The 25,137-nt window shown below is 37.6% G+C and overlaps 1 protein-coding gene across 1 annotated transcript in view; it reads left to right on the top strand.

Moving 5' to 3' along the window:
- ADGRV1 (adhesion G protein-coupled receptor V1) overlaps positions 1-25,137 on the top strand; it is a gene marked incomplete at both ends in the record, with an annotated part of 443,017 nt that overhangs the window by 152,391 nt on the left and 265,489 nt on the right. The window contains 9 exons of the mRNA XM_084233539.1: positions 1,382-1,531; positions 2,688-3,161; positions 7,095-7,238; positions 9,998-10,172; positions 12,429-12,564; positions 14,965-16,073; positions 17,484-17,601; positions 18,485-18,656; positions 22,119-22,361. Of these exons, the coding sequence (XP_084089665.1) occupies positions 1,382-1,531; positions 2,688-3,161; positions 7,095-7,238; positions 9,998-10,172; positions 12,429-12,564; positions 14,965-16,073; positions 17,484-17,601; positions 18,485-18,656; positions 22,119-22,361 (2,721 nt within the window). The remainder of the gene's footprint in view (positions 1-1,381; positions 1,532-2,687; positions 3,162-7,094; positions 7,239-9,997; positions 10,173-12,428; positions 12,565-14,964; positions 16,074-17,483; positions 17,602-18,484; positions 18,657-22,118; positions 22,362-25,137) is intronic.

Below are 25,137 nucleotides of genomic sequence, written 5' to 3'. Positions count from 1 at the left end.
GGGAGCAGGGTTCTGCGCTTCCCTCCCTTCTAGTCCTCTTTTATGGCCACTTTCTTCTTCGGGTAGTTTGCTGGCGTCACCCGTTTATCTTCCGTGTCCCAGTTCTCACTGGGACCTGCCGCTTTTCCTCCCTATTAACTTTTTTTAATGGGAGATCTTACTCGCAGTGTCTCCTCGCAGCCATGTTGCTCCGCCCCCCCGAAGTCATAATAATTTTAACAGGTCAAATTTCCTAAGAGTTACATTAGTTTATTACAAAGCCTTATTATCAATAATTTGTTTTAAAAAAGGTTTTGATGTACTGATAAATACTTTATATTCTGAGAAAATCAGGTGTTTTGGGAATATTTGGCACTTTAGAGAAGAAGTATATGTTAGATCATGTTAAACTGTGCATATATTTGCTATCAAAGTACATAAAAATTACTAGTCACAAGTCAGGTTGTTTGAAAGAAGAAAAGTACTTGTTCAGTTACTATAATAATATGGTGGATCAGATTGATATTCACTGTTTTTAATGTAAACCATCTAGTCCACCAGGAGTAGAAAATATTGCTTTCTGGGTGGGGGATAATGACGTGGAGTGGAGAGGGAGAGAGAGACTGAGATTAAGAGGAGTTTTGGCTCACATCTTACGTGGTCATGGTGGCTGAGAAGTCCACAATGTGTACATCAGATTGGCAGGCAGGAAAGTCAGGTTTGAGTTGAAGTTGAGGTCCTTGTGAGCATGTCAACAGTTGGAAATTCAACTTAGATTTCTAAGTTTTAGTCTTGAGGCAGAATTCCAGAATTCCTTCTTTTCCAGGATAACTATGTTTTTGTTTCAAAGACTTTCAGCTGATTGGATACATTTCATTCACATTACCCAGGGTAATCTCCTTTACTTAAAATCTACTGATTTTAAATATTAGTCACATTTACAAAATACCTTCACAGCAATATCAAGACTAGTGTTTGACTAACTGGGCACTGTAGCCTATACAGGTTGACACATTGACACAAAATTAGCCATCACAGTACCTCTTGTTTCTTTCCATATCTTATTATAATCAGTAGAAAAATGTTAGCTAGCTCTAACTGGTTAAGTGAAGCAAAGCACAAGGCAAATGAAGCTGAATTCAGACATTGAAGTATTATTCATTCAGGATTCTATAAATTGTAGTTTTCTGGATACTTACTGCCATTATCCTTGGGGAATAATAACCTACTTGTTTTATAGCAATCAGAGTAATAAAGGTCTTAAATTCAGGTAGCTAGGTAGATTGTATTCAAGTATGACTTTGATGTTTCTATCATTTCCTTATTTGTGTATTAATGTTAGAATTTGTAATTTAATCCAGAATCGTTATATTATTACTCTGCTCTCTGATTCTATTTTTAGATAGAAAAGTTTGGTGATCCAAATGGAGTGGTTCAGTTTGCTGCTGAGTCTTCATCTGGGAAGACCTATTCAGAGCCATCATCTCTAGAAGGGCCCCTGATCATTCCTTTCTTTGTCGAAAGAGTCGGGGGCATTTTTGGAGAGATTATGGTATTATTTTTCACTTGATTTTTAAGTAGAGGAACTAGTTACCTAACATATATGGTTGAGAAGAAGAAAGCAACTCTGTGTTCTGGTTAATGAAAGGTTTTTGATAAACTGAAGTACACGAGTTTTCAAGAAGTTAAAAAGATTCATTTAAGTACTTTCAGACTCTTTAGCTGATGTGAATCTCTAACTTTCTTTCTAAATTCAGTTATTATTGGATGACAAAGATCTTCATAATCATGAGTGTGACAGGACTATTTTTTATTTTCTTCTTTGTTATAACATGAAGTTTTTCCTTCATCTCAATTTTTAAAATTGTGTTATTTTTATTAAGATAACATGGGTTTATTACACTCTATGATTTAGGAATGTAGAATCACACCTCTCCACATGTATGTTATCACCCACAGAGTACCCATAGTCCTCCTCCACAGTGTCAATGATTTTGTAAATTGCTTAATATATTCTTTAGGGTTTTATGTTTAATATAATTTTTTTTATATTTAGCACCTATTTTTAAGAAGTTGCTTTTCTGTGCATATTGATATAGAAGTTTGGGGAGTGCTTTTGTAAATCATTGGGGTATTTGTCTAACATCAATGTTACTTGTTTGCTAGCAAAACATATTTTGAGACATTTTGCTGCATTTACTTTTCCTGTACAGGCTGTTAAATGGTGGTTCCTTGGGTGAAACTTTATGGTTTGAAGGTCAAAATTCTTGGAAAATAATTTTTATAGTGTATTATTCTATGGAAAAAAACTTAATTGTTAAAATCTTACAGATTTTAAAATCTTTTATATCCTTATTTAAAACAAGTACAAATTCCAATGTAAATCATCAGGTTATCTACTCGTTATTTACCTCCAAATGGTGCCTGTTTCACTGTGGAATGTGTATGTGGAACTGGCATTTTAAAGGTTACTTGCTACTCTTTAAATGATGCTATTATTTCAGAAGCAAGTGAAATGAGATTCTGTAATCTTGTCATTCAAATTGCATATGACAACCTGAAAGTGTTACTTTAGTTAACTGCTTGGCTTTGAATATAATGATGCACAGTTTAAAAAAAATTATATATGTAGAGGAAACCTAATTTGTGGAGGATTTTGATTCCGTGTACTGAATCGTATATGTTTGTTGGATTTTGTTTTGTTTTAGGTTTACTGGGAATTAACTAGTGAGTTTGATATTACTGGAGATTTTCTTTCTACAAAAGGATTTTTCACCATTGCTGATGGAGAGAGTGAGGCCAACTTTGATGTTCATTTGCTACCAGATGATATACCCGAGATAGAGGAAGAATATGTAATCCAGCTTGTTTCTGTAGAGGGAGGGGCAGAACTAGATCCGGAAAAATCCATCATTCAATTCTCTGTTTTTGCAAATGATGACCCGCATGGAGTGTTTGCTCTGTATTCAGATCATCAATCAATACTTATTGGACAGAACCTTAGTAGATCCATCCAAATTAATGTAACCCGCCTTGCTGGAACATTTGGCGATGTGGCTATTGGATTTCGAATATCTTCTGATCAAGAAGAGCAGCCAATTGTTACTGAAAGTGCAGAGAGGCAGCTGGTGATCAAAGATGGTTTCAGATATAAAGTGGACATTGTGTCAGTCAAAAATGAGGTTTGTAGCATTTCTTTACCTTCCTGATCATTCCAGTCAAACTCCTTCCAGGGAGCCCTTGCTTATCTCATGATATAGTTAAAATCTTATGTGTGTATGTGTGTTTGTGTGTGTGTGTATCTGTATATGTATTTAAATATGTCCATGAAAGATACTGTAGAAATACAAATTACCTGATTATACATTTACAAAATCTAAGTGAATTAGTATATTCCTACTTGGAGATATTTTTGCATGAATAACAACAGGCACTTATTTAGCACTTAAGAACTTTTGAGAATTGTCCAAATGCTATATATACACACTTAAACACCCCTTTCCCACATTCCCCCCCCAAGTATGTGTTAAAGGGAGGAATTTTTTAGGTTTCTAAAAAGGGCAGTGCAATGAGAGACTGATTATATGCTCCCTGAAATTTGGAGGGTCTCTCTGAATATAGAGACTGACACCTGCTTTTCTCCTGGAAAATCTAGTACCTAGGGCATTGACTGATGTTATGTGATTTTAATGCAGCAGCCTATTCTGGCAACATTTAGGATGAGAGTGATAAGATTGTGTGGCTTTCTTGAGGGTCAGGTAGGTATCCCAGCAACATTTAGTCTAAACCACGAAAAGTGATTTCAGTGACTGTTTTTCTTAATTCTCCCATGGGCGGTACATAAATGGTATCATTCTGTATGCAAAATAGGAAAGTTAATTTATTTCATTCACTCACTGGCTGCATTATGGCACTGAGGCTTAGTTAGCTCAGGTTTAGGAAAAGCTGTATCACAGAGGGTGACCAGATTGGAGCCATGGATTGTGATGATGGATTGTGAAACTAGGAGAGAATCAAAAAGGTCAGCAGAAGATTGCGTCTTCTGTGTACAGGAATGGTGAAGAATAGCACTTTGAAGTTTTTGAGGAACAACCATGTAGATTTCCTAAAAGGCCAAGCTTCGAGTGTGTGCCTTTATGGAGGGATGGCGATCAGCCATTGTTAGCCAAGAAAGGACCAGAGCAGTGAGGCAAGATTTTTGTCATTCAGTCTTGAAACAACTCCCCTCCCTGGACTTCCCTAAAAGAGCCCGAAGACTGATGCAAAGCTCTGTGGGATTGTGGTGGCCCCTTTCATAGTATAGATGCTGAGCTGTGGAATAAGCAGAAACTGGGATAAGAGGGAACGCTTTAACTGGATGTGAAATAGAAGTTTTGATGGATGCAGGGTAGGCCTTTAGCTACCTGAAAGTGACAGAATTCAGGGTCTTCCCACTGCATTGTCAAAGTTGTGGAAAGAAACACCACAATAGCAGTAACAGGTGAAAAATAAAGCAGTTTCTTATTTGATTATCTTAGTTTCATATTCACGCTTATGTTCAATAGAAAATAGACTGTCGTTCAGTATATTATACTTATTTATGCTTATTAGGCAACTTCTGATCTTTTGTGCACCTGGATCTTTATTTTTATGGCTTAATTTAGGGGGGAAATGTAGGAGTTTTTTCCCCAAGATTTATTTATTTATGCATATAAGAACTGCCCTACTGGCCAGAGGTGGGGGGAGGGGGATGACAGGATTCACCAGAGACAGTGGGGAACAGAACAGGCAGATTGACCAAAGTACACTGCTGAAGGGAGCAGCAGGCAAGACAGGAGAGGTCTGCTGTGCCATGTGGGTTGCTCCCTGACTGGCTGGGTATCGAAGTCGTGCTGCAGAGGCTGCAGATGGCTTCACAGTGCTTTGCTTAACGCCTTGTGCCACCAGGGAGGCCTGGGAAATGTAGGTTTCTTAGTGAGACTTGGATGAGACATGGGTACCCTAGTTGTTCTACATCCCTGTAGTTGTAGTGCTTTGGGAAGTGGCTATGTGCCATGGCCCTGCTTCATCAATTTCTAACTCCACCTTCATAGGCCATATGCATGCAGCTGTGCATGAGGAGGACCCAGGTTCATCTTGGCTGATGGGGACTCCCTGGTGTGCCCCCATCCCTTGCTAGACAACTGTACCTGGCTTTGCCTTCCCAAGGATTGGAGCTCTGTCCTGTCCCTCTGGAAGATTGCAAATTGTAAGGGGAGCATCTGGGGCGAGTATAAAAAGGGAGATGCCAACACCTGCAAGCTTGACCCCTTCACTGCAGCCATGACTGTCACCAGGAATGGTGAAGTATAGCACTTTGAAGTTTTTGAGGAACAACCATGTAGATTTCCTAAAAGGCCAAGCTTTGAGTGCGTGCCTTTATGGAGGGATGGCGGTCAGCCATTGTTAGCCAAGAAAGAACCAGAGCAGTGAGGCAAGATTTTTGTCATTCAGTTTTTTGTCTGCAGCCATGACTGTCACCAGAGGCATTGAGGAGCTGTTTGCCCAATTGCCGCTTGTGCTGGCCTGAGGCTGTGAGAAAAGAGCAGCTCTTTGACTTCCCCTTCTCCGGCATTTACTATCCAAACTCCACATCCCATTGACCCTGAATCAGGTTATTGTGGTTTTGGGGGTACGTGTTGGAAAGATAGTCCCTCACCCATTCCTTGAACCCATAGAGGTAATTTTTGGGGTTCTTTACACTTCTGCTCCTCAGCTGAGCTCCTGAACTGAGAGTGACCAGCCTGTCTTCTGCTACCACCGTCCAGAACCCTGTGCCTTCAGACTGCTCAGGGCAAGCCTCTTTTCAGACCTTAGGAGCCATCTCTCCTCTTTACCTGACATTAGACACAAGCACCCATGATCCCAAGACACAGCAAACATGACCAACCCCCCTCCTTATTGATAGCCTGAAGGTCGCTGCTTGCTAATTTTTCCACTAAAAAATTAGGTGTTATGAGTTTTTTCTTCAGGCTTTGGCTGAGAAAATGGACTAAGCTGAAGGATTTCACCAGCAACAGTCAACTCTAGAATTCAGGATGTTTTGCCTGTTGTTTTCTCATCCATCTGCCAGGAAATGTATACTTTGGTTTTTGGCTAACTCCACAGGGTGAACTAGAAAGAAGTGGAAATGATTGTTTTTTGATTAATAGCAGAAACTTTTTTCAAACCCAAATATATAAAGTCTGCATGTATTCTTAAAAGCACTAAACTAAGTCAAGAACTGAACTGTTCATACAATTAAAAGTTCTTTAAGGGGAAAAAAAACCCACTGTGATTTGTTTCCTTCATGCTTGAACTGTGATTCATGTCCATGTGAATGTCATTTTGAAAAAAAATGATTGATTGGATGAATGAAACATCTGTTACCCTCATGTTGCACATTTGAAGCCTCTGGTCAGATTTTGCATAAGAGGTTGTGTGTGATATATATGAAGTACATTATATTTCAAAGCAGAATTGAATCCACAGAAATGGTTGTTTTTACATTCAATAAAGATGTACAGATTTTTTTAGTTATATTCTATGTTATGGGATAAGTGGGGCTTTTCTATGTTCAATAATGATGTTTCCATGGGAAAATGTTTTCAAAGTGCAAAACTTTTAGAGTACCACCCATTTTTAAATTCATTATTTCCCCTATTTAGTGGGATTTGAAAACTTGATCAGTAAAAAATCTGATACATGCTCTTAGTAATTTTTCTTTTTCCAAAATATTCAAATAAGTATACTTATCATTTATTTAGAGAAAATATCATTAGAGTTATTCATTATTAATAAAGAGGAATGGAGTTGCCAGTTCTAGGAGACATTCTTCCCAGGGACCTCTTTCCATTCCTGTGACACATGATCACATCACTAATATGACCTTTAATTCTCATTCTTGAGACCATTTGGACACACAAAATGAATTGGCAAATTTGAGTTTTGCATACTTTGTAGCTTTTATATTGTTGGTTTGTCTCATCAACAATTTCATCTGTTGATGAAATTGATACAAAAGGAATCTGAATGTGCTAATGACCATGTCAATGTCAATCTTTTTCTCTGAAAATTATTTTTCACTACTAAAAAATCTTGATGCTGTTTGTTTATAGGTCTTCCTGTCACTGGGCTCTAATTTCACCTTGCAACTGGTGGCTGTGATGCTGGTTGGTGGACGGTTCTATGGCATGCCAAGGATTCTGCAGGGAGCAAAATCTGCGGTTTTGCCAATCCCGGAGAAAGCTGCCAACTCTCAGGTAATAACCCAGGTGTGGTACCAGTGGGAACCACTAGAGGGCAGCTCTTACAGACAAGACTAAGATTTGTGAGAATTTCTTAGGACTCACTATTTCCTTAAATCTAAGTCATCTATGAATATCAAAGTTGATAATATATGAAAACAGTTTGTCAGTTTTTGACACTAGATAAGTAGGTTTCCTTTTAGGGGAAGCTTGTATCTTCTAAAATTTAATGAAAGTTACAAATTTTTAAAATAACAGTCACCCAAAGTCAAAATTTCTAGACTTTTTCTTAATATTGAATATTTAACATCAAAGTATTTTATGCTAAATGACTAAATCAGAATGAAGCATCAGTTAATATTTCAGACTTTATTTGTTAACACTGTGAATATTGTCTTAATTTTGGGAGCTCTATTTATTGTGGCAAGTCTGTGCTGAGAAATGTTAGTGGAGAGATTCAATGACATAGTTACATCTATGTATGAGAGTCTTCTACCTGAGTTCATTCTTGGGGAGATCATTCCTAGTCACTTCATAAATTCACATGAGAACAAAAACAACTTGAGGTCTTTATTTTCTATTTAGATTGATTCCATCAATATAGGATTAAGAACTGTTCCCTCTGCCTATGAAAACTTGTGTGTTTTTTTAATTGTATTATTCCTTACTGAGGTGGCATTGGTTTACACCACTGCATATGACTGCATATGAGTATAGATTCATACCTCATCATATAGGTTACCACACCACAATCAGAGTCCTCCCAAACAGTCCACTAGACCCCCTCCCCTTCTGTTAGCTTCAGTTCTACTGTCAGATTTCTAGGATTTGTTCTGATAGACTTTTGTCTATTTCCTTTGTGTAGTTTTTAAACTATTGAGTTATCATTGCCTCCTGATCCTTTAGTTGGGAGTTCTTTCAGCTTGACTAAGGCAGCCTGGCCCAAGAAACTGATGCAGAATCTGGATAGGCAGATCTGGCAACAGCTTGTGTAATGGGTCCTGGCTATAAAGGAGATGCTCTTCATGAAATGACTCTCGCCTGGGCAGCTTCTTCACAGGGAGTGCATTTGCTTTGTCCTCTAAAGTTCATCTACCACTGTTCCTGAGAGGAATAGTTTTTTTTTTCCTTTACCTCTCCACTTAGCCATTGCCAAGAGCTTTGACAAATCTGAGATCATGCTTGCTACATGGCTAGAGGCTATTTCAAAGTGTCTTAGCCAACAACTGCCTCTCCCAGTCTCCTCCTCCCCCTCTCCCTCACACACTCACACCCCAGTCTTGCTTTTTGGGGTGACTCATTGTCATGACAGTGTGCATGGACAAGAGATGGGAAATATTTTACTACTCCAAAAGTATGGTTTGTATTAAAAGGAATTTTATTTTACAAGAATATGTGAGCAAAAATGAGACAACGAAACTTCAGAGTATTACTTCATTCTATACTGTTGAACAGAAGCCTTGCTGTAGCAGGGACTCTGGGCTGTTGTCAAAATGAAGTGATTTGTTCCCCTTTGTGGCTCCAGGAACCCTGGGAACACTATTTTGCTATTCTCCATTTCAGTCTGAAATGAGGAGAATGAGTCTTAAGACATTACCTTGACCATATGGTACCCCAGTTTTATAAATGATGGGACCTAATGAGGTAACTGAGTTGTCCTAGTCCTAGTTGTCTATGTGAAGCCAGGAATCGGGTTCATTTTTACAGGCCCTAATTTTCTTTTCTATAATAGTTTATAAATCCCAGGATACCTTGGGAAGGTTACCCTTAAAATAAGATCCTACTTAATGTGGAAGAAAAAGTGGTTAAGCTTAAGCTTTTTGATTCTCCAAAAATAAAAGGATTAAATTGAATCAGATCCAAGAAGAACCTTAATAGAAAGATAAATTCATGCTGTGCATTTTATGAAGAAATATCTTTCTAACATATAAATAAGTAAAATTTCAGTTCTAAACTGAACTGAAATAAATCAGGTTCTAAACAATTCTGATTCTATAAAGACCCACGAATAACTCATATTAAAATACCATTTTCAATCTTTTGCTTTCATTTTACCATAACTACATTTGTCTTTTGGATATTAAAAGTTTCCAAAAGGACATTTGATTAAAAGAATAAAAATAGTTAGAAACGCTAGTCTGAATTATAAAATAAAACACATTTTCACATCTCAAATTCTGTTTCTTAAACATTGTTCTTTTTTTTTGAAACTTTTATTCATATAAATATACAAAAAAATACACAAATCACAAATTTATAGCTCACAGTATTTTTTTTGCTAGTTAGATCCTGCTTAGATTTTTCATTTTTTAAATTTATGTATTTTACATCATTGCTCATTTTTTTAAATTTTTTAAAAAAGATTTATTTATTTATGCATTCAAGAATTGGGGCACAGGCCACAGGTGTGGGGTGTAAGAGGACTCACCAGAGACAGAGTGGGGAACAGAACAGGCAGACTGACTGAAATACACTGCTGAGGGGAGCAGCGGGCGAGACAGGAGAGGTCTGCTGCGCCCTGTGGGTTGCTCCCTGGCCACGGATAGAACTCTTGCTGCAGTGGCTGTGGATAGCTTCATAGGTTGTGTCTTAACTTCTTGTGCCACCAGGAGGCCCTAATTGCTCATTTTTAAACAAAAACATTGCTCTTTAATTGAATATATTTTAACGCATGAATTTTATTATGCAAGCAAAGAGAAAGTGGATTTTGAACCCACTGTCCAGATAAGAACCTTTAGAGAGAAGAAAAGCATCCTAAGCATGTTTTTCCTCAGGTTGGATTTGCGTCTACTGCTTTTCCGCTCATGAATATCACTGCTGGAACAAGCCGAGTCATGGTTTCTAGGAGAGGCACATATGGCTCCCTAACCATTACCTGGGCTGCTGGATACATCTCTGGGTTCGAAATCCCTGAATTCATTGCCATTGGCAACATGACCCCAAAACTGGGTGAGTTGTAGCTTTTCTAAGATGGGCCTGCAGAACATCGAGGTGACTGAGCAGCCACTAATTTTCTTAGATCGCTCTTACTCTGGACAAAGTTATCTTATTTAAGTGGTCAGGGTTTCATGGACTGCTTAGCAAGAATGAGGGGAACCTTATTCAGTCAGCAAAACCAATCTTAGACTTAGTGAAAAAATTGTTCCCAGAGGGAATGGGGGAGGGGGTGAAGGGAAGAAGTGGTAAGAGGAGGCGGGGATAGGGTATGGGCGTGGGTGGTTGGGTGGAGAATGAGTGAAGCATGTTCACAAATGGGACAGTAAAAACACAACCCCAGAGTTCTAGAGTTGTGTAAATGATAAATTTAAAAATGAATGAATAAATAAGTAAATCAATAAAACTTCATACCTCACCTGGAAATAGTGGTCATGGATCAGAATACTCTATTTGTACATTAAGAGTGTGTTAAAGGAGTTCTAAATTAACTAAAAGAAAAGCACACCTTTTTATTTACATGTTCATGTGAATATTTCTGACACCTGGCTGGCTATTCTACTTTTTTTTAATTACACCATAATGAGATGTAGATGTTAGCTGGTTTGACCTCTGCCTTGTCATAGGAAGCTCATCTCAAATTCCTGTAGAGGCAGTTTATTAAGAGCTCTAGAACAGACTCGGAATCTCTGCGGTTTTCCTCTGCTATTCAGAGGGCACTTCTGGTCGCCTGCAAATGCCACTTATCCTCAGTAATCTGTTGAATTCACCTTCTGCTGAGATCCTTGGTTTCTCAGTGAGGATGGAATGATTTCATTTGGCATCACAGGAGATGAAAGAATGAAAACTGACATCTTTAAATGATGAAGGTGGGAGTCAAGGATAGAGGGAATGATGGCTTTGACATGCCAGCTTCTGTCCCAACAGGGAACCCAGAAATGAAGTCTGAATTTAGATCCTTGATTGAGTAGTATCTTAGCATGAGGGTATTGAGGTTTCCTTTAACCACTGAGTGGGTGCCCTGCCGCTGTGCATCAACCCTGGCACCTCTGTTTCCCTCTTGGCTTGTTCCTGAAATTAAAGGCATTTAATCTTTTTTTATTTTCTAGACCTTTCTTCCACAGAAACCCTTCTGTTATTTGGGTGGTAGCCACAGCTCTATGTAGATTTTTTCCCCACCTTTTTTGTGTTAGTAATCATTTACTAGGTATAAAAAGATGTATAGAAAGTTTTTTTATGACTACATTTGTGAATTTTTGCTTACATATAAAATAAGTCTTCAAAAGCTTTAGTGAGTTTATAACAACTTGATTCATCTAAAATAACAGGAGTCCCTAGATTATTTGGGATCTTCAAGCAGGTTTGTTCATTTTCTTGAGCTTTCATAATAAAAATTTTCATACATGAGACCAGTACAATGAATGTGCATCAACTCACTGAGTAGATTGAACAGTTTTTTAATTTTACCATATTTGTGACTTTTTTTTTCTGAAGTAATTTATTGTAGCTTTACTGGGGGTTAATTGATGTGCAAAAATTTGCATACTTTAACCCTTTGCACTCCGCTGTCCCCTCTCAGGGGACATTGGAATTCTAGCATATCACTCAGATGTCCCCTCTCAGGGGACATTGCAATTTATTAGTGACTATGGGGAATTGAGGTTATTTCAACGCAACTTTTTGAGACGTACATGTTTCCCTGAAGTTTTATCTTGAAATGGCACAAGAAATTAAATCATAATATCGTAAAATGGTTCGGAGTGCAAACGGTTAATGTATCTATTTTGTTAAGTTTGGTATGTGGACACCTATGGTTACCATCACCACAGTCAGGGCACCTAAAATGTCCATCACCTCCCCAAATTTTTCCCGAAGTAAAGCAAAATCTTGAGATTATGATATTTCATGCCAAACAACTCAAAATGTATGTTTAAAAGTATGCTAAGGTCAAAATACAAACCAAAGTCTCACACGGATACAAAAGTTTTCCAAATACCATTCTCTTCCCACTACTCAATTTTCTAGTTGACTAGTTGGCCCAGGAACAAAAGGGATTAATGAGAAGAGTAGACAGGAATTAAAGGCACATTTGTATACTGTAGGGAGCTACCTAGTAAGCTCCCTCTCTCTGCTTTTTTTTTTAAATTTTTACATTTTGTTGATTGTCTTAGAATTTTGGAAAAGGAACTATTTCACTACATTTTTAAGAGTTGAATCACATTTAAGAACCGAGAAATGCTATTCTGCTTTCCTTTTCATGTTGCCTTCCAGGGAGCCTTTCCTTTTCCCATGGAGAACAAAGTAAAGGAATCTGGCTGTGGACACTGCCCAGCCCTGCTGGACCCGAGGCCTTCCCTATACATCTCTCTGGGGTACAGAGCAGCGCCCCTGGTGGGGCTCAGCTGCGGTAAGACCAACCCTGTTCTCAACCAACAGTTTCAGTGCAGAGTGACATCTGGCTGCTAGCCAGAGATGTCAGGAGGAAGATTGGCTTTCCCAAGCTCACCCTTCACTGCTTGCCTAGAAAAGGGCTCATCATGGCCTCTAACTCAAAAGTGCCTGGGGTAGCTTCGCCAGTAAGAACCCTGGTGGCGTAGTCACCAATTTTTAAGATGCTGTCTTCCAGGAGCAGCTGAAAGTGACCTGATTTGCCTAAGGGATAAAGAGTTAGACTAAGAAATAAGTCAGAAGCAAAAAGAAAAATATCAGATGGTTTCGCTTATAGGAGAAATAATAAGAAAACTGAACAAAGGGTCAAAAAAAAAAGAACTTGCAGGCAAATCATAGACCTGAGGCATACAGCAGGAGGGTGTGGGGGAAGAGCACAAGGGACTGTGGTGATTGTTCACAGATGATGTGGTGGTGGGAGATTTATAGGGACTACACCTGAGGGGAGAAATCATATATTGTACAAAAATGAACAACAATGTAGGAAAATAAAAAAAAAAATAATAAAGAAACTGAGGTGTTACAAAAGGTGACTGGTACAAACCAGTGAGTCTTTTCAGTTTAATTTAAATATGTAAGCTTGCAATAAATGCCCCAATCAAAAGCAATTTGTTTTTCTCATACCTGGATGGGCTTGATTACAACAGCAAAGAGCCTTACTCAAGGATTTAGCCCTGGCTGTGGCACTCACTGACTATGAGACTTAGGAAGACTTAATCTTTCTGTTCTTCAGTTTAATTATTTGTAAAATGGAGAAATGTTTTGGGTATAGGCAGTGTGTGTTCTGTATGTTTGTATACATGTTAATGTTTGGGAGATATTGGTTGTGGAATATAATGATTTTGGGTTTATACATATGCTTTTAAAAAATGTTTGGCCACAGAACATATTTCAGGCTAGTAAACTTAAATGCCCTTAACAATAATAATAGCTAACAGTTTTATAGTGTTTACCTTCGGCCAGACGTTGATTTAAGATATCTGTATCTATAACTCTATCTCTTTATCTATACACTCGATACTGAAACAGCATGGATTTGAACATCATGGGTCCACTTATAGGTGTGTTTTCTTTATTGTAAGAATATAGTATATCATGCATGTAACATGAAATATGTGTTAATCTACTGTTGGTTATTACTAAGTTTTCTAGCCAAAAGCAGGGTATCAGTAGTTAAATTTTTGGAGGGTCAAGCTGTATGCAGATTTTTGGCTGTGCAGGGGTGAGGGTTGCTCAAGGGTCAATTGTATATCCTGATGTATGTTACTCTTCATGGCACTGTATGACATAGAAACTGTTAACAGTCCCATTTTATAGATGAAGAAAGTGAGTTGCATATATTACAAACCCAGCGTCAAAACAACTAGTAAGTGCTGGGACTCTGACTTGAACCCAGTCTCTCTGGCCACTGTATGAGCTCTTTACCACCAGACTCTGCGTTGAGTGATGTGTACTTGACAGTAAAGAGTGACGCGGCTCGTTGTGTCCACCCTAAAGGCATGCAACCTTATATTAAAACACACACAAAAAAATGGGTTAGTGGTCTAGATTAAGTCACCAATGTAACCTCTAATGTAACTATCAGAGGAAAAAGCTAAGGATAAGCTTTTTCCCAATTGATATAAAAATTACAGCAACATTTGTGTGAGAGAGTAGCCCCATTACTGGCCTGCTGGAAGTAGCGAGCGCTTTGCTCCCAGTAGGGGCAACTATTTCTACTTGGTAGAGAAGAAATCTGGCTGACATCCAGAATATCTTTAGGATTTTTGGTTTCCTGTGTGTGATCACAAGGGAGTTCCTTAAATGTACATAAACTGCTTAGGTTTCATAGTTTTTGAGAGCTACTGTGGGGTGAGTGGAGAAACAGTCCAAAAACCTATGTGCACCTCACTTTCAAACCCATTACTGCAGCTTCTGTTCTGATATTTATGCATACAAGAGCTGGGTATAGGCCAGAGATGTGGGAGGGTGAGAAGATCCACCAGAGACAGAGTGGGGAGCAGAATAGGCAGACTGACTGAAATACACTGTTGAGGGGAGCAGTGGGCGAGACAAGAGGTCTGCTTTGCCATGTGGGGTGCTTCCTGGCTGGCTGTGGATCGAACTCATGCTGCAGAGGCTGCAGACTGCTTCACAGTGCGGTGCTAACCCTTGCACCACCAGGGAGGCCCTGTTCTTATGTTTTTGTGTTCTGGTACAATTATCAATAAGTCGTTATGGTTTTGTGAAATTTGAAAGGGCATGTCATTTTTAGATGCTGTCATGCAAAGCATCATTAAAAGATGTGAAAGATGAGTATCTACAGTGTATTTCTATTTTCTCATCAGTTCTTTCATCTTTTTTTTTTTTTTATTTCCAGATCTGGTTTTACTGTTGCAGAAATTGAACCAATGGGAATCTTTCAATTTTCCCCTAGTTCAAGAAATATCATAGTGTCAGAGGATGTACAGGTGATCAGATTACATGTACAGAGACTGTTTGGGTTCCAAGGTGATCTTATTCAAGTTTCCTATCAGATAACTGCAGGAAGCGCAAAGCCACGGGAAGACTTTCAGCCTATTCAGAATAACGAACTGCTTTTTCAAAAATTCCAAGCTGAGGTTGATTTTGAAATAATCATTATTAATGATCATCTTCCTGAGCTAGAAGAAACTTTTTACATCAATCTAACTTCAGTAGAAATTAAAGGATTGCAGCATTTTGATGCTGATTGGAGACCACGCCTGAATCTAGATTTCAGTGTCGCAGTGATCACAATATTAGATGATGATGACCTGGTGGGAATGGATGTATTTCTCCCCAAGACAACTGTGGCTATAGCAGATGACACAACTCTCACTCCTCTAGGAAATGTGCTCTCCTCCACACAGTCTGACACAACCAATTTAACTACCACTTTACAGGCAACAGAAATAGTCACCATTGTTGCTGAGACAAGTGGTGTAACTGCTATCCCTGTGGAACTTGGCACCCTTCCTAGTACATCTGCTATGTCTGGGAAGCCTGATGAGGCCTCTGTCACTGCCAACATTTCCATTCATGGAATATTTAGTCTTTGGCCACCCATTGTTTACATTGAAGAGGAGATACAGAATGGCACATTTAATGCTGCACAAGTTTTTGTTCGAAGAACTGGTAGGTGTACCGGCAACGTCAGTATATCAGTTAAAACTTTTGGTGGAAGATCTGCTCAGAAGGAGCCAGATGCATTCCCCTCTCCTGATACCTATGGAATTTCCAACCTAACATGGGCCGTTGAAGAGGAAGACTTTGAAGAACAAACTTTCATCCTTACATTTGTAGATGGAGAGAGAGAACGTAAAGTATTGGTTCAAATTTTAGATGACGATGAACCTGAGGGCCAGGAATTCTTCTACGTGTTTCTTACAGACCCTCAAGAGGGAGCACAGATTGTGAAGGGAAGGGATGACAGTGGATTTGCAGCTTTTACCATGATCGTTATTACAGGTATATATTTAGGTGGATTAGCTGAATTTGTCAATATCTTATAATAATTATGGTATTAACAAGACCATCTCATCATTTTTACCCACTTTGCATTTTATCCAAGTGTTTATTAATTTTATAAACTGTTTTATAGTTGCAGATGACACATTGATAAAAAAAACATAGTGAGAAGATAACAAAGTCAGGATGCCTGGATGTTTTGGTCCAGATCAATTGGGAGACCTTGCTTGAAATACTAAGTCATATTTTGTTTCTCTTTAAGAAAAATATTAGAATGTCATCATGATCCACTTTTAGCATTTGAATGCCTCCTAGAATTTTTGTTTTAGCCATTCAGTTAAAATTCATTCATAATTTTGCAGTTGCATACTTTCTTTTCCTACCTAGCATCATCCTGTTTGTTAATCTTTAAATTTACACCAATTCCATTCAATGTCATTTATTCCTATTCCTCCAGTTTAGTGAGTGTTACAAATTACAGTTATATGCTAAAAGTTATTTACTTTGATTCACATTAGTTTACTGCCATCTATATATTTCTGTTAACATTATTTCTGCACTCAACAGTCTCCTCCCTTTGTCCATGACATAAATAGTTTATTATAGTTACTTGAATGTGATCATATCTGACAGTCAAAATATTTAGTTATTAGTTTGACAGAGGCACAGACCAATCAGTGGTTACTGGAGATGCATGACTGTCTTAAACATTACCCCACTAGTTACTGGATTATGAGATCTTGTGGTCTTTGGGGACTCAGGACAGCAGCTATGCATGTATAGCTGCTGAGTATGAGGTACCTGTTCGACAGAAGTGTTCCTCAGGATAGCAGCATTGCTCCAAGAAAAAGTGTTCCTCAGTTGGTATGGCATACCGAAACATACCAATTTGGTATTCCAAATCACCACTTAACTGAGCATGATAAAGTTCTCACATGCTTTCATTCCCTACGTGTGATACACTGATTACATATACTTGGCCAGTGACTGATTCCTCACAGTGCCATCAGTATATTAGCATAGTCAATAGCCTTGAGTTCCCGTTGTCTGGATGCCCTAGTAGAACTGACATTCTGTGGGGGATAAACTGAGTTTAAAAAGTTAACAGATAACAGTGTCAGGACTGTCAAATGCAATCTCATCAGAGAGAGATGAATGTCGGTCAGTGTGAGGAGTAGAGTTTCATGCTCGTTTTATTCTGGCCTTCTGTTCTCTAAGTATTAGCCATCTTGGTGTTACCATTTTGGTTTCATTTTTCAGGAAAGCTTTTTAAAAATATACCTCCCCCCTCTCATTTGTAGATTTCTCATTTGTGAATTTCTCATTTTTATTCTATCTGAGCTGAAATGATGACTGAAGCATTGGGGATTTTTTAAAGTCTGAAATAGAACCCTCCATTTTTCTTGTCAGGGAGTGACCTTCACAATGGCATCATAGGATTCAGTGAGGATTCCCAGAGTGGACTAAGGCTGGGTGAAGGAGCTGGTATGAACAGACTGCATCTTATTGTCACAAGGCAGTCAAACAGGTATGTTTATGTGTAGATACAGAAGGTATAATATCTTGGAGCCTATAGTACATGATTTGAATTCAGTTAAATGTAATGTTGATAGAAGAAGGCTGTGTGGGATTTGATGTGTTGATGTACAGATGCTTTAGTACTTAATCAGTGACTTAACATTCTTGGTTTATGGTCAAAGCTACTTAGAGCTACCTTGGACATTTTGGACTTCATACAGTACCATAGAGATGGCAGATTGTGGGTCATCAGTTCATAGTATTCATTGATACACATTCTCTGATCACTCCACATACACAGCTTCTTACTGGTAGGGAGATTTGGAGTACCAGATGTGCTTGCAACTTAATATTGCTTGTTACACATCTTTTGAGTACGCACCACATGTAACCCTTGGTGTGTACACCTATACGTGGATGAATATTATCTTTTCCACTTTGCACCTAAATATTCTCTGAAAATATGTCATCTCTTGGCATTAATTTTTAATAATAATGAATTTTAGAAATGTTTTTCCTTTAGAAGAAATCTTGTGAAAAGAAATATGAGGAGCATTTACTTGAAACCAGGGTTTTCTATACCTTTATTTGCATATTTCTGGCCCAAGAAGACATATTAGATGGAAAAAATATTATTTTTCACATTCCTGATAACACAGAAGTACAATTAAACTTATTTTTATATAGAATGTGGTTGAAGAATGTTATGTAAACTCCAGCTGTAATTTCTCATCTGTAATGAGGGGAATTGATCATTTTCTGCATTATCAGTGGGAGAGCTGCACTTTGGATAAAGAGCTATTCTTAGGCACTGTGACAGCACATTAAGCAGTATAGTTGTAGGGATACTGCAATCTCTCACTGCATTTGCATGAGCTGTGCTTTGTTCCCAGGGCCTTTGAAGATGTCAAAGTTTTTTGGCGTGTCACATTTAACAAAACAGCCACTGTGCTCCAGAAAGATGTTGTGAACCTGATGGATGAGCTCCTCTCTGTGTCGGGCACCACAACCTGTACAACAGGTCAAATAAAATGTTTAATTCCCATTGAGATCAAACCAGGAAAGGTAAGAAATGATGAGTCATGGTATCATCAATTTAGAAGAAGTAATCTTAAAATTACTTTATTGAAACCTACACATTATTTATGTGAGCATTCTTTGTGTCACAACTAGCCATAATGTCAATCTTATTGCTGGACAATGCACTTCAGACTTAGAAATTATTGCATTATGATCTTTTTGTATATAAACTCACCAGTTATATACTTGAAACCAATATGATGATATGTATCAGTTATATCTCACATTTTAAAAAAAGTCATCAGTATTCCACATTGTTTCCTGTCATTTCTAAGATTCCTTCTGACCCAGTATCTCATTGTGAGTGATTCCTTCAAGTCAGTTTCATCCAGATTAATCTCACTGATTACTCTGAATGTGTAGTGTTTTGTTTTTATCACATCCATAGATTTGATCCATAGAATGAACTTCTATCATTTCTGTTCATAATAGTTAGAGAGTTCAGTTTTGATCTACTGTGGAGTGAGAAGCCATGCTTGGTAAATTTTTGGATAAATTTCTATTGTTCATATGGCTCATGACACCAGCAGACAGGTGTACCTTTCCTTCTTCCACATACCTCGCCTTTTTTTACTTAATGGCAGCAGTCACTGATGACTTAACAGAGCTTTAGTAATTCAGTAATCATGTGTGGCCATTTTTAAAATGTCTGTTTTGTGTTGTTTTGTTTTTTAATTTTATTGAAGTAGCATTGCATGATAACATCATATAAGTCTCTTGTGCATCGTTGTAAATCAACATTTATATGTGTTACATTAGATTCACCACTAAAAGTCCAATTCTGTCCTTCTGTGATACTTCAATGCTGAAGTAAACACTCAGGATTAATAGGTCTTGGCCAGCTACTTAATTTATTAAACTCAAATACTTAATACAAAAACTAGCCAAAATACAATTTGTTCAAAAGTATCCTGGTTTCTTTGTACATGCCTAATGTTTTATACAGCAGAAAAAACATGCACAAATTATTTCAAAGCTATATGTAACTATATTTAAGCTTATTCTAAATAACTCTGTCCTTTTTTTTTATGTTTTCACTTTCTGCAAGGTTGCTGTTAGGATTATAGCTGCGTTTACAGCAATACATATTTTCATAGAATTGTAATAATTATTTAAAAAAAGAATACTTGTCTCAGGTCACTTAAAGTTTACATGCCCCAGGTTATAGCTATTTTGTTTATGTTGAGACCATGCGTCCTGGTTTTTGTTGTAAGACAAGGTGTAGGAAAGAATAATACATATTCCAGTTGTAGTAATGGAAATTAGAGGGAAGAAAGACAAAGATTATATTCTTAGAAGAATGAAAAATATTTTTAAAAAGTACTATGAGTTTCTAATATGCATTTTCACATCTTACATTCCATGACAGGAAAGAAACTTACTCCTCATCTAGTTCGCATTCTTTTTCTGTAGTGGACTTCGGAGACTATTTCAAGGTCTCATCAGTGCAGCATAACTATTCCTTAGCTTTTAATCTAACAACCATTTCTTCATTTTTATGAAAGGAAGGGCTTCAAGGATACAGAACTTACCTTGGGAGATAGTACAGTGGTTATGACATTGGGTTTTTTGTTGTTTTTTTAAAATTTTTTATACAAGCACTGGGTACAGTCAGAAGCGTGGGAGGGTGAGAGAATTCACCAGAGCCAGAGGGGAGTGCAGAGCAGGCAGACTGATGAAGTACACTGCTGCGGGGAGCAGCGGGTGGCAGGAGAGGTCTGTGTACCATGTGGGACCCTCCTCCGGAGGCCAGGGATGGAACCAGCACTGCAGAGGCTGCAGGCAGCTTCACAACCCAGTGCTCAACCACTGCACCATGGGGGAGGCCCATGACATTGGGTTTTGATAAGAAAAGGTGGTTTCAAATTGTAACTCTTCCACTAATTAGCTGAGTGACTCTGGACAACTTTCTTAGCCTTCTTGAACTTTCTAGTATTACTGGTAGGGCTGTTAGATTAAATGAGATAATGAACTAGAGGTTATTTGCACAATTTTTTTTTCCCGCCCCCTCCTTCTCCTGCACAATTCTTGATAAGGAGTTGGCCATTCATGAGAGATGACTGGTATTACTATTATTCAGATTGAATGTAAATGGAGCCCAAAGCAATTAAGATGTCGTAGTTACATCAGCTTTGTTTACAGCAACACTAGTGGTAGAGGAGTTACAGATATTACAAACAAAAAATAATCGTCCATATAGTAGTTTCTTCTAAACTCAATACAATCTTCTTACATTCGACTTAGTTTTTCTATTCTATCATATCTCTGGTTAGAATCTCTACAGTTATTTAACATTTAAATTTTCAAATTATGAAGAATGAAAGTATCTACCCTAGTAAATTACTTGACAAGATTGGAACTGATCTTTTGAATCCTATTTCCCATTCCTCGCTGCCATATTGTAAGGCTCTATATCAGCAAAAATATACAGATATTAATTTAGGAAGCACATTCTTAACCTACAAACTATTTAAACTAAACAGACTGTTTAAATATTTACTGCAAATGCTAAGGCAAGCTTAAGTAAATATTTCATTATTACTTTGATTGTGTGCTCCTAATCAGCTCTGGGCCCAGGAAAAATCATTTTATAGTAGTTGGGAAAAAGATCACCCTGAATGCTGCTGAACTCTCCAGGAAGGAAACTTGCTAGCAATGACATATGAAACAAGTTCTTGTCAGTTCTTGAGTCTAAGTATAGAGCACTTCAGACATGATCTGTGAGTTTTGGTTTCCCAGTACATTTCAGGTGAATTGTGAGACTGAGAGTTTCCTTTTGTCTCTAGTCTAATTATATGTTGACATCCATGGGTATTACTCATTTTTAGATGGTTTCTTACTTGTAACATACGCTTTGAACTCTAAGTGGTTTTAAACAGTGCTCTAATCATGACAATTAGAAGAAAATAAAGACGAGTTTTGTGTTAGAATGAAATATACAAAAATTCTTAGTTAAAAGAAACTATTGTGAATTCCAGCTCACTTGGCCACTAGCGAATAAGAGTTCTTGAACATAGTTACCCTACTTTCCTAATGCTTTTAGTTTATTGTATTTGTCAAATTAAGCTTCTCAGAAGTGGGAAGAGAACAATTTTCTCCATATTTCAGTATTGACTGAAAGTGCATTAGCTTCAGATCCATTTATGTTGAAAAATGTTAAAATAGTCCATTTCGTTTAAATACTAAATAGCATTTTTTGTATGAATGTATATTTTTTGCTTATTGGAGTACACAGGTTGTTGATACTGATTTTCTAAGAAGCTCACCTGGAGAAAAGAAAGATATTTCTTAAAGTCCAAAAACATATTTTATTTGGAAGTTTAAGAATATATCTAGAGATGTACCTTTATTTCTATATTTTTGTGTCTGAATAATAGCATTTCTTAGTATCAGAAATATCTAAAAATATAAAAGTTATCACTTAAAAATTTTTTTTTTCATTTTCAGATACCTCAAGTTGAAACACATTTTTTTGTAGAACTGTATCAAGTAACTGCTGGAGCAGCAATAAATGATAGTGCCAGATTTGCACAGATTAAATTCTTACGGAGTGATGAACCTCAAAGCCTGATGTATTTTTCTGTTGGTTCTCGGCTACCAGTGACTCACAAGAAGGCCACTTTAATCAGTTTGCAAGTAGCCAGGGATTCTGGGACAGGACTAATGATATCTGTTAACTTCAGTACCCAGGTAAGCAATGGAATAGAAATGAACACATACTAAGGTTTTCTTCTTTACCTATAGCCTTAATTATTCTATATTCTGATGATACCATTATAATTCACATGTTTATTACAATAAGCTTTACCTTTGAAACAGCTTAACTTTTCACTTAGTATTGATCATATGACAATACAAAGTATTGCCCATAAATCCGTTCCTAAAATCTTTAGAGTTAATATTTCTTTAGAATGTTCTTTGGGATGCTTCTTTCTGTATAAAAAGTAAAAATTAATTTTCTTTTTATGGTTAAAATCTGAACTGGTTGAACATTTTCTTCACCAGAACTAACTGACCTGCTGTTTCTTTGTTTTTATTTTTCTTCATAATTTCTCTTGTTGAAGTACCCTTGATTTACATCCTTGCTAGTGTTTTAGAGACATGTGAATTCTCCTCTCAGGTGTAGTAACCATAGCATACCTGCCACTGAAGCACACCTAGTCCTCCACCAAAGTCCATCGTGCCCTCCCCCACCCTGTTTTTACCCTTGCCCCTTCTTTTTTCCCTCCCCTTCTGGATACCTCATCTCTATAATCAGGTTTCATGGGTTGGTTTTAAAATTTGTCTTTGATCCTTTGTTTGGTTTCTCTATATTCCACATATAAGTAACACCATCTGGTATTTGTCTTTCTCCTTCTGGCTTATTTTGCTGATGTTTCTTTAAATACTTGAGTTATGGGCCTCCCCAGTGGCGCAGCAGTTGAGCGCTGGGTTGCAAATCTGCCCGCGGCCTCAGAAGCGCCGGTTTGATACCCGGCTGCTCCCCGGCCACCGGAGGAGGGTCCCACATGTTTCGCAGACCTCTCCAGCCACCCGCTGCTCCCCTCAGCAGTGTACTTCAGTCCTTCTGCCTGCTCTACTCCCCGCTCTGGCTCTGGTGAATTCTCTCACCCTCCCGCGCTTCTGACTGTACCCAGTGCGTGTATAAACAAACAAACAAATAAATAATTAAACATGCCTCTAAAAAAAAATTAAAAATAAATAAATAAATACTTGAGTTATGAGGCCCCACTTTTTTATATCCATCTTATTAGGATGGCATCAGGTGAACCTGAGGGGGCAGGTGGGTAGCCAGGGATGCAGAAGAACAATGCTATATAACAGTAAGTGACAGTAAGTGACCAGAACATGCAGTTGCCCCAAACAATATCATACACCTTCCCAACATGAACTTTTAGACTTTGGGAAGCAAAATTCTACTATATTAAAATAAAAGTGTGTATCTACTCTGCATGAAACACAATTGTGGATTGGCACTAACCTTCCTTAGCACTTTGTTTTCTTTGCTGACTTGAATAACTTCAGGAAACATAAAGCTCGAAACTACCATTCTGGACAGTGCTGCCATTTCTCCTGTAAACATTCCAAACTCTTAAGGCCTATTTAGACCTCCGGGTTTCAAAGTTTTGTTTTTTTTTTTTTTTTTTTTTAATTGCAAAGTCCTGTTTAGTATGCATGTAGTTTTATCACTGCATTGGGTGGCCCAGACAGGTAGCACATTCTGTGAATAGAATGCAGCATCTGTGCAGCCAGTTAGTTGTAGCAATCATGTAAGTCAGTGATGGGAAATCAGGACTAGAGCTGTGAGAGAATACGTAGCTCAACTAAAAAGAAGGCAAAATTCTCTATCATATGAGACTCTAGAAATAAACCTCATCCTAAATAACCTTGCAGTTAAATGAACTCAAAAAAGAAGTGTTTTTGAGTCATAGCAGGGAAATTTAGCAATTTTGGTTTCAAGCATTTAAAATTGAGAAATGAGAAAAATTAAGTGCCTCGTTATTGCTCTTGTCCTATGACATTTACATATCATTATATCCTTATTACTTTGTAGAGTAGAAGAAGCGGGGATGGAAGTTTAGAATAGATGATAGAGATTTGAGGCATGCTTTAAACTAGTTCATACCCTAAGATGAGAGGGAAATTGAAGTTGCTAAAATAAGAATTTTAATGTCAGTATCTATCATATTCATTTTATTTTGTTTAGATTTTTCATAAGTGATTTCTTACACAATACATACCATAAATACCAACATGAAGGACCCTGTGGTGATGAAATGTTTTGTATTTGGGCTGTATCAGTGTCAGATACTGGTTGCAATATATTAGAATTGTGAAAGATATTACCAATAAGGGATATTGAGTAAAGGGTGCAGGAGACCTCTATTACTTCTTATAATTTCAGGTGAATCTACCATTATTTCAAAATTGAAAGGTTAATTTAAAAAATTAGAAATAAATATTTTACCTCTTCTGGTATATTATTTTGCTGTTGCATCATTGTCCCTGTATTTCCTCTATTTTTTTAAGAGTCGGACCATTTTTTGAGGGACTTCTAGGGAGAAAAGAAAGGATTGGGGGCTGAGATCCCAGGTCCTCAGAACAGTGGGGATCTCCCCAGCTTCCCAGCCATGGAAAACCACTTCCTCTCTAAATGCTAGACATACTACCAGAAAACAAAGGCATATAATTCTATTTCCAGTAGCTGGAAGTGTGATTAAATAATTATCGGTCAAGTTGCTGTACTGTTATATGATACCTATTTTCATTTTACTTTAAATAGATTTTAATGTAGTTGAAAACTGTAGCTATAGCATACATGCCCTTTGGTAGGTCAGCATCCCATGTATGTAAACATTGTAGTCTTAGCATAATTTACCTTATAGCTAAGTATTTGTAGTAAAAACTTAGGCAATATGAAGATTTGAAATAAAGAAAATATATCACTGTTGCTCTGTTACCGATC

The sequence above is a fragment of the Talpa europaea genome, assembly GCF_964194135.1.
Source record: "Talpa europaea genome assembly, chromosome: 5".
Classification (NCBI taxonomy): Eukaryota; Metazoa; Chordata; class Mammalia; order Eulipotyphla; family Talpidae; genus Talpa; species Talpa europaea.
The sequence above is the reverse complement of the archived record's forward strand: the minus strand, read 5'-3'. Positions and strand labels throughout refer to the sequence as shown.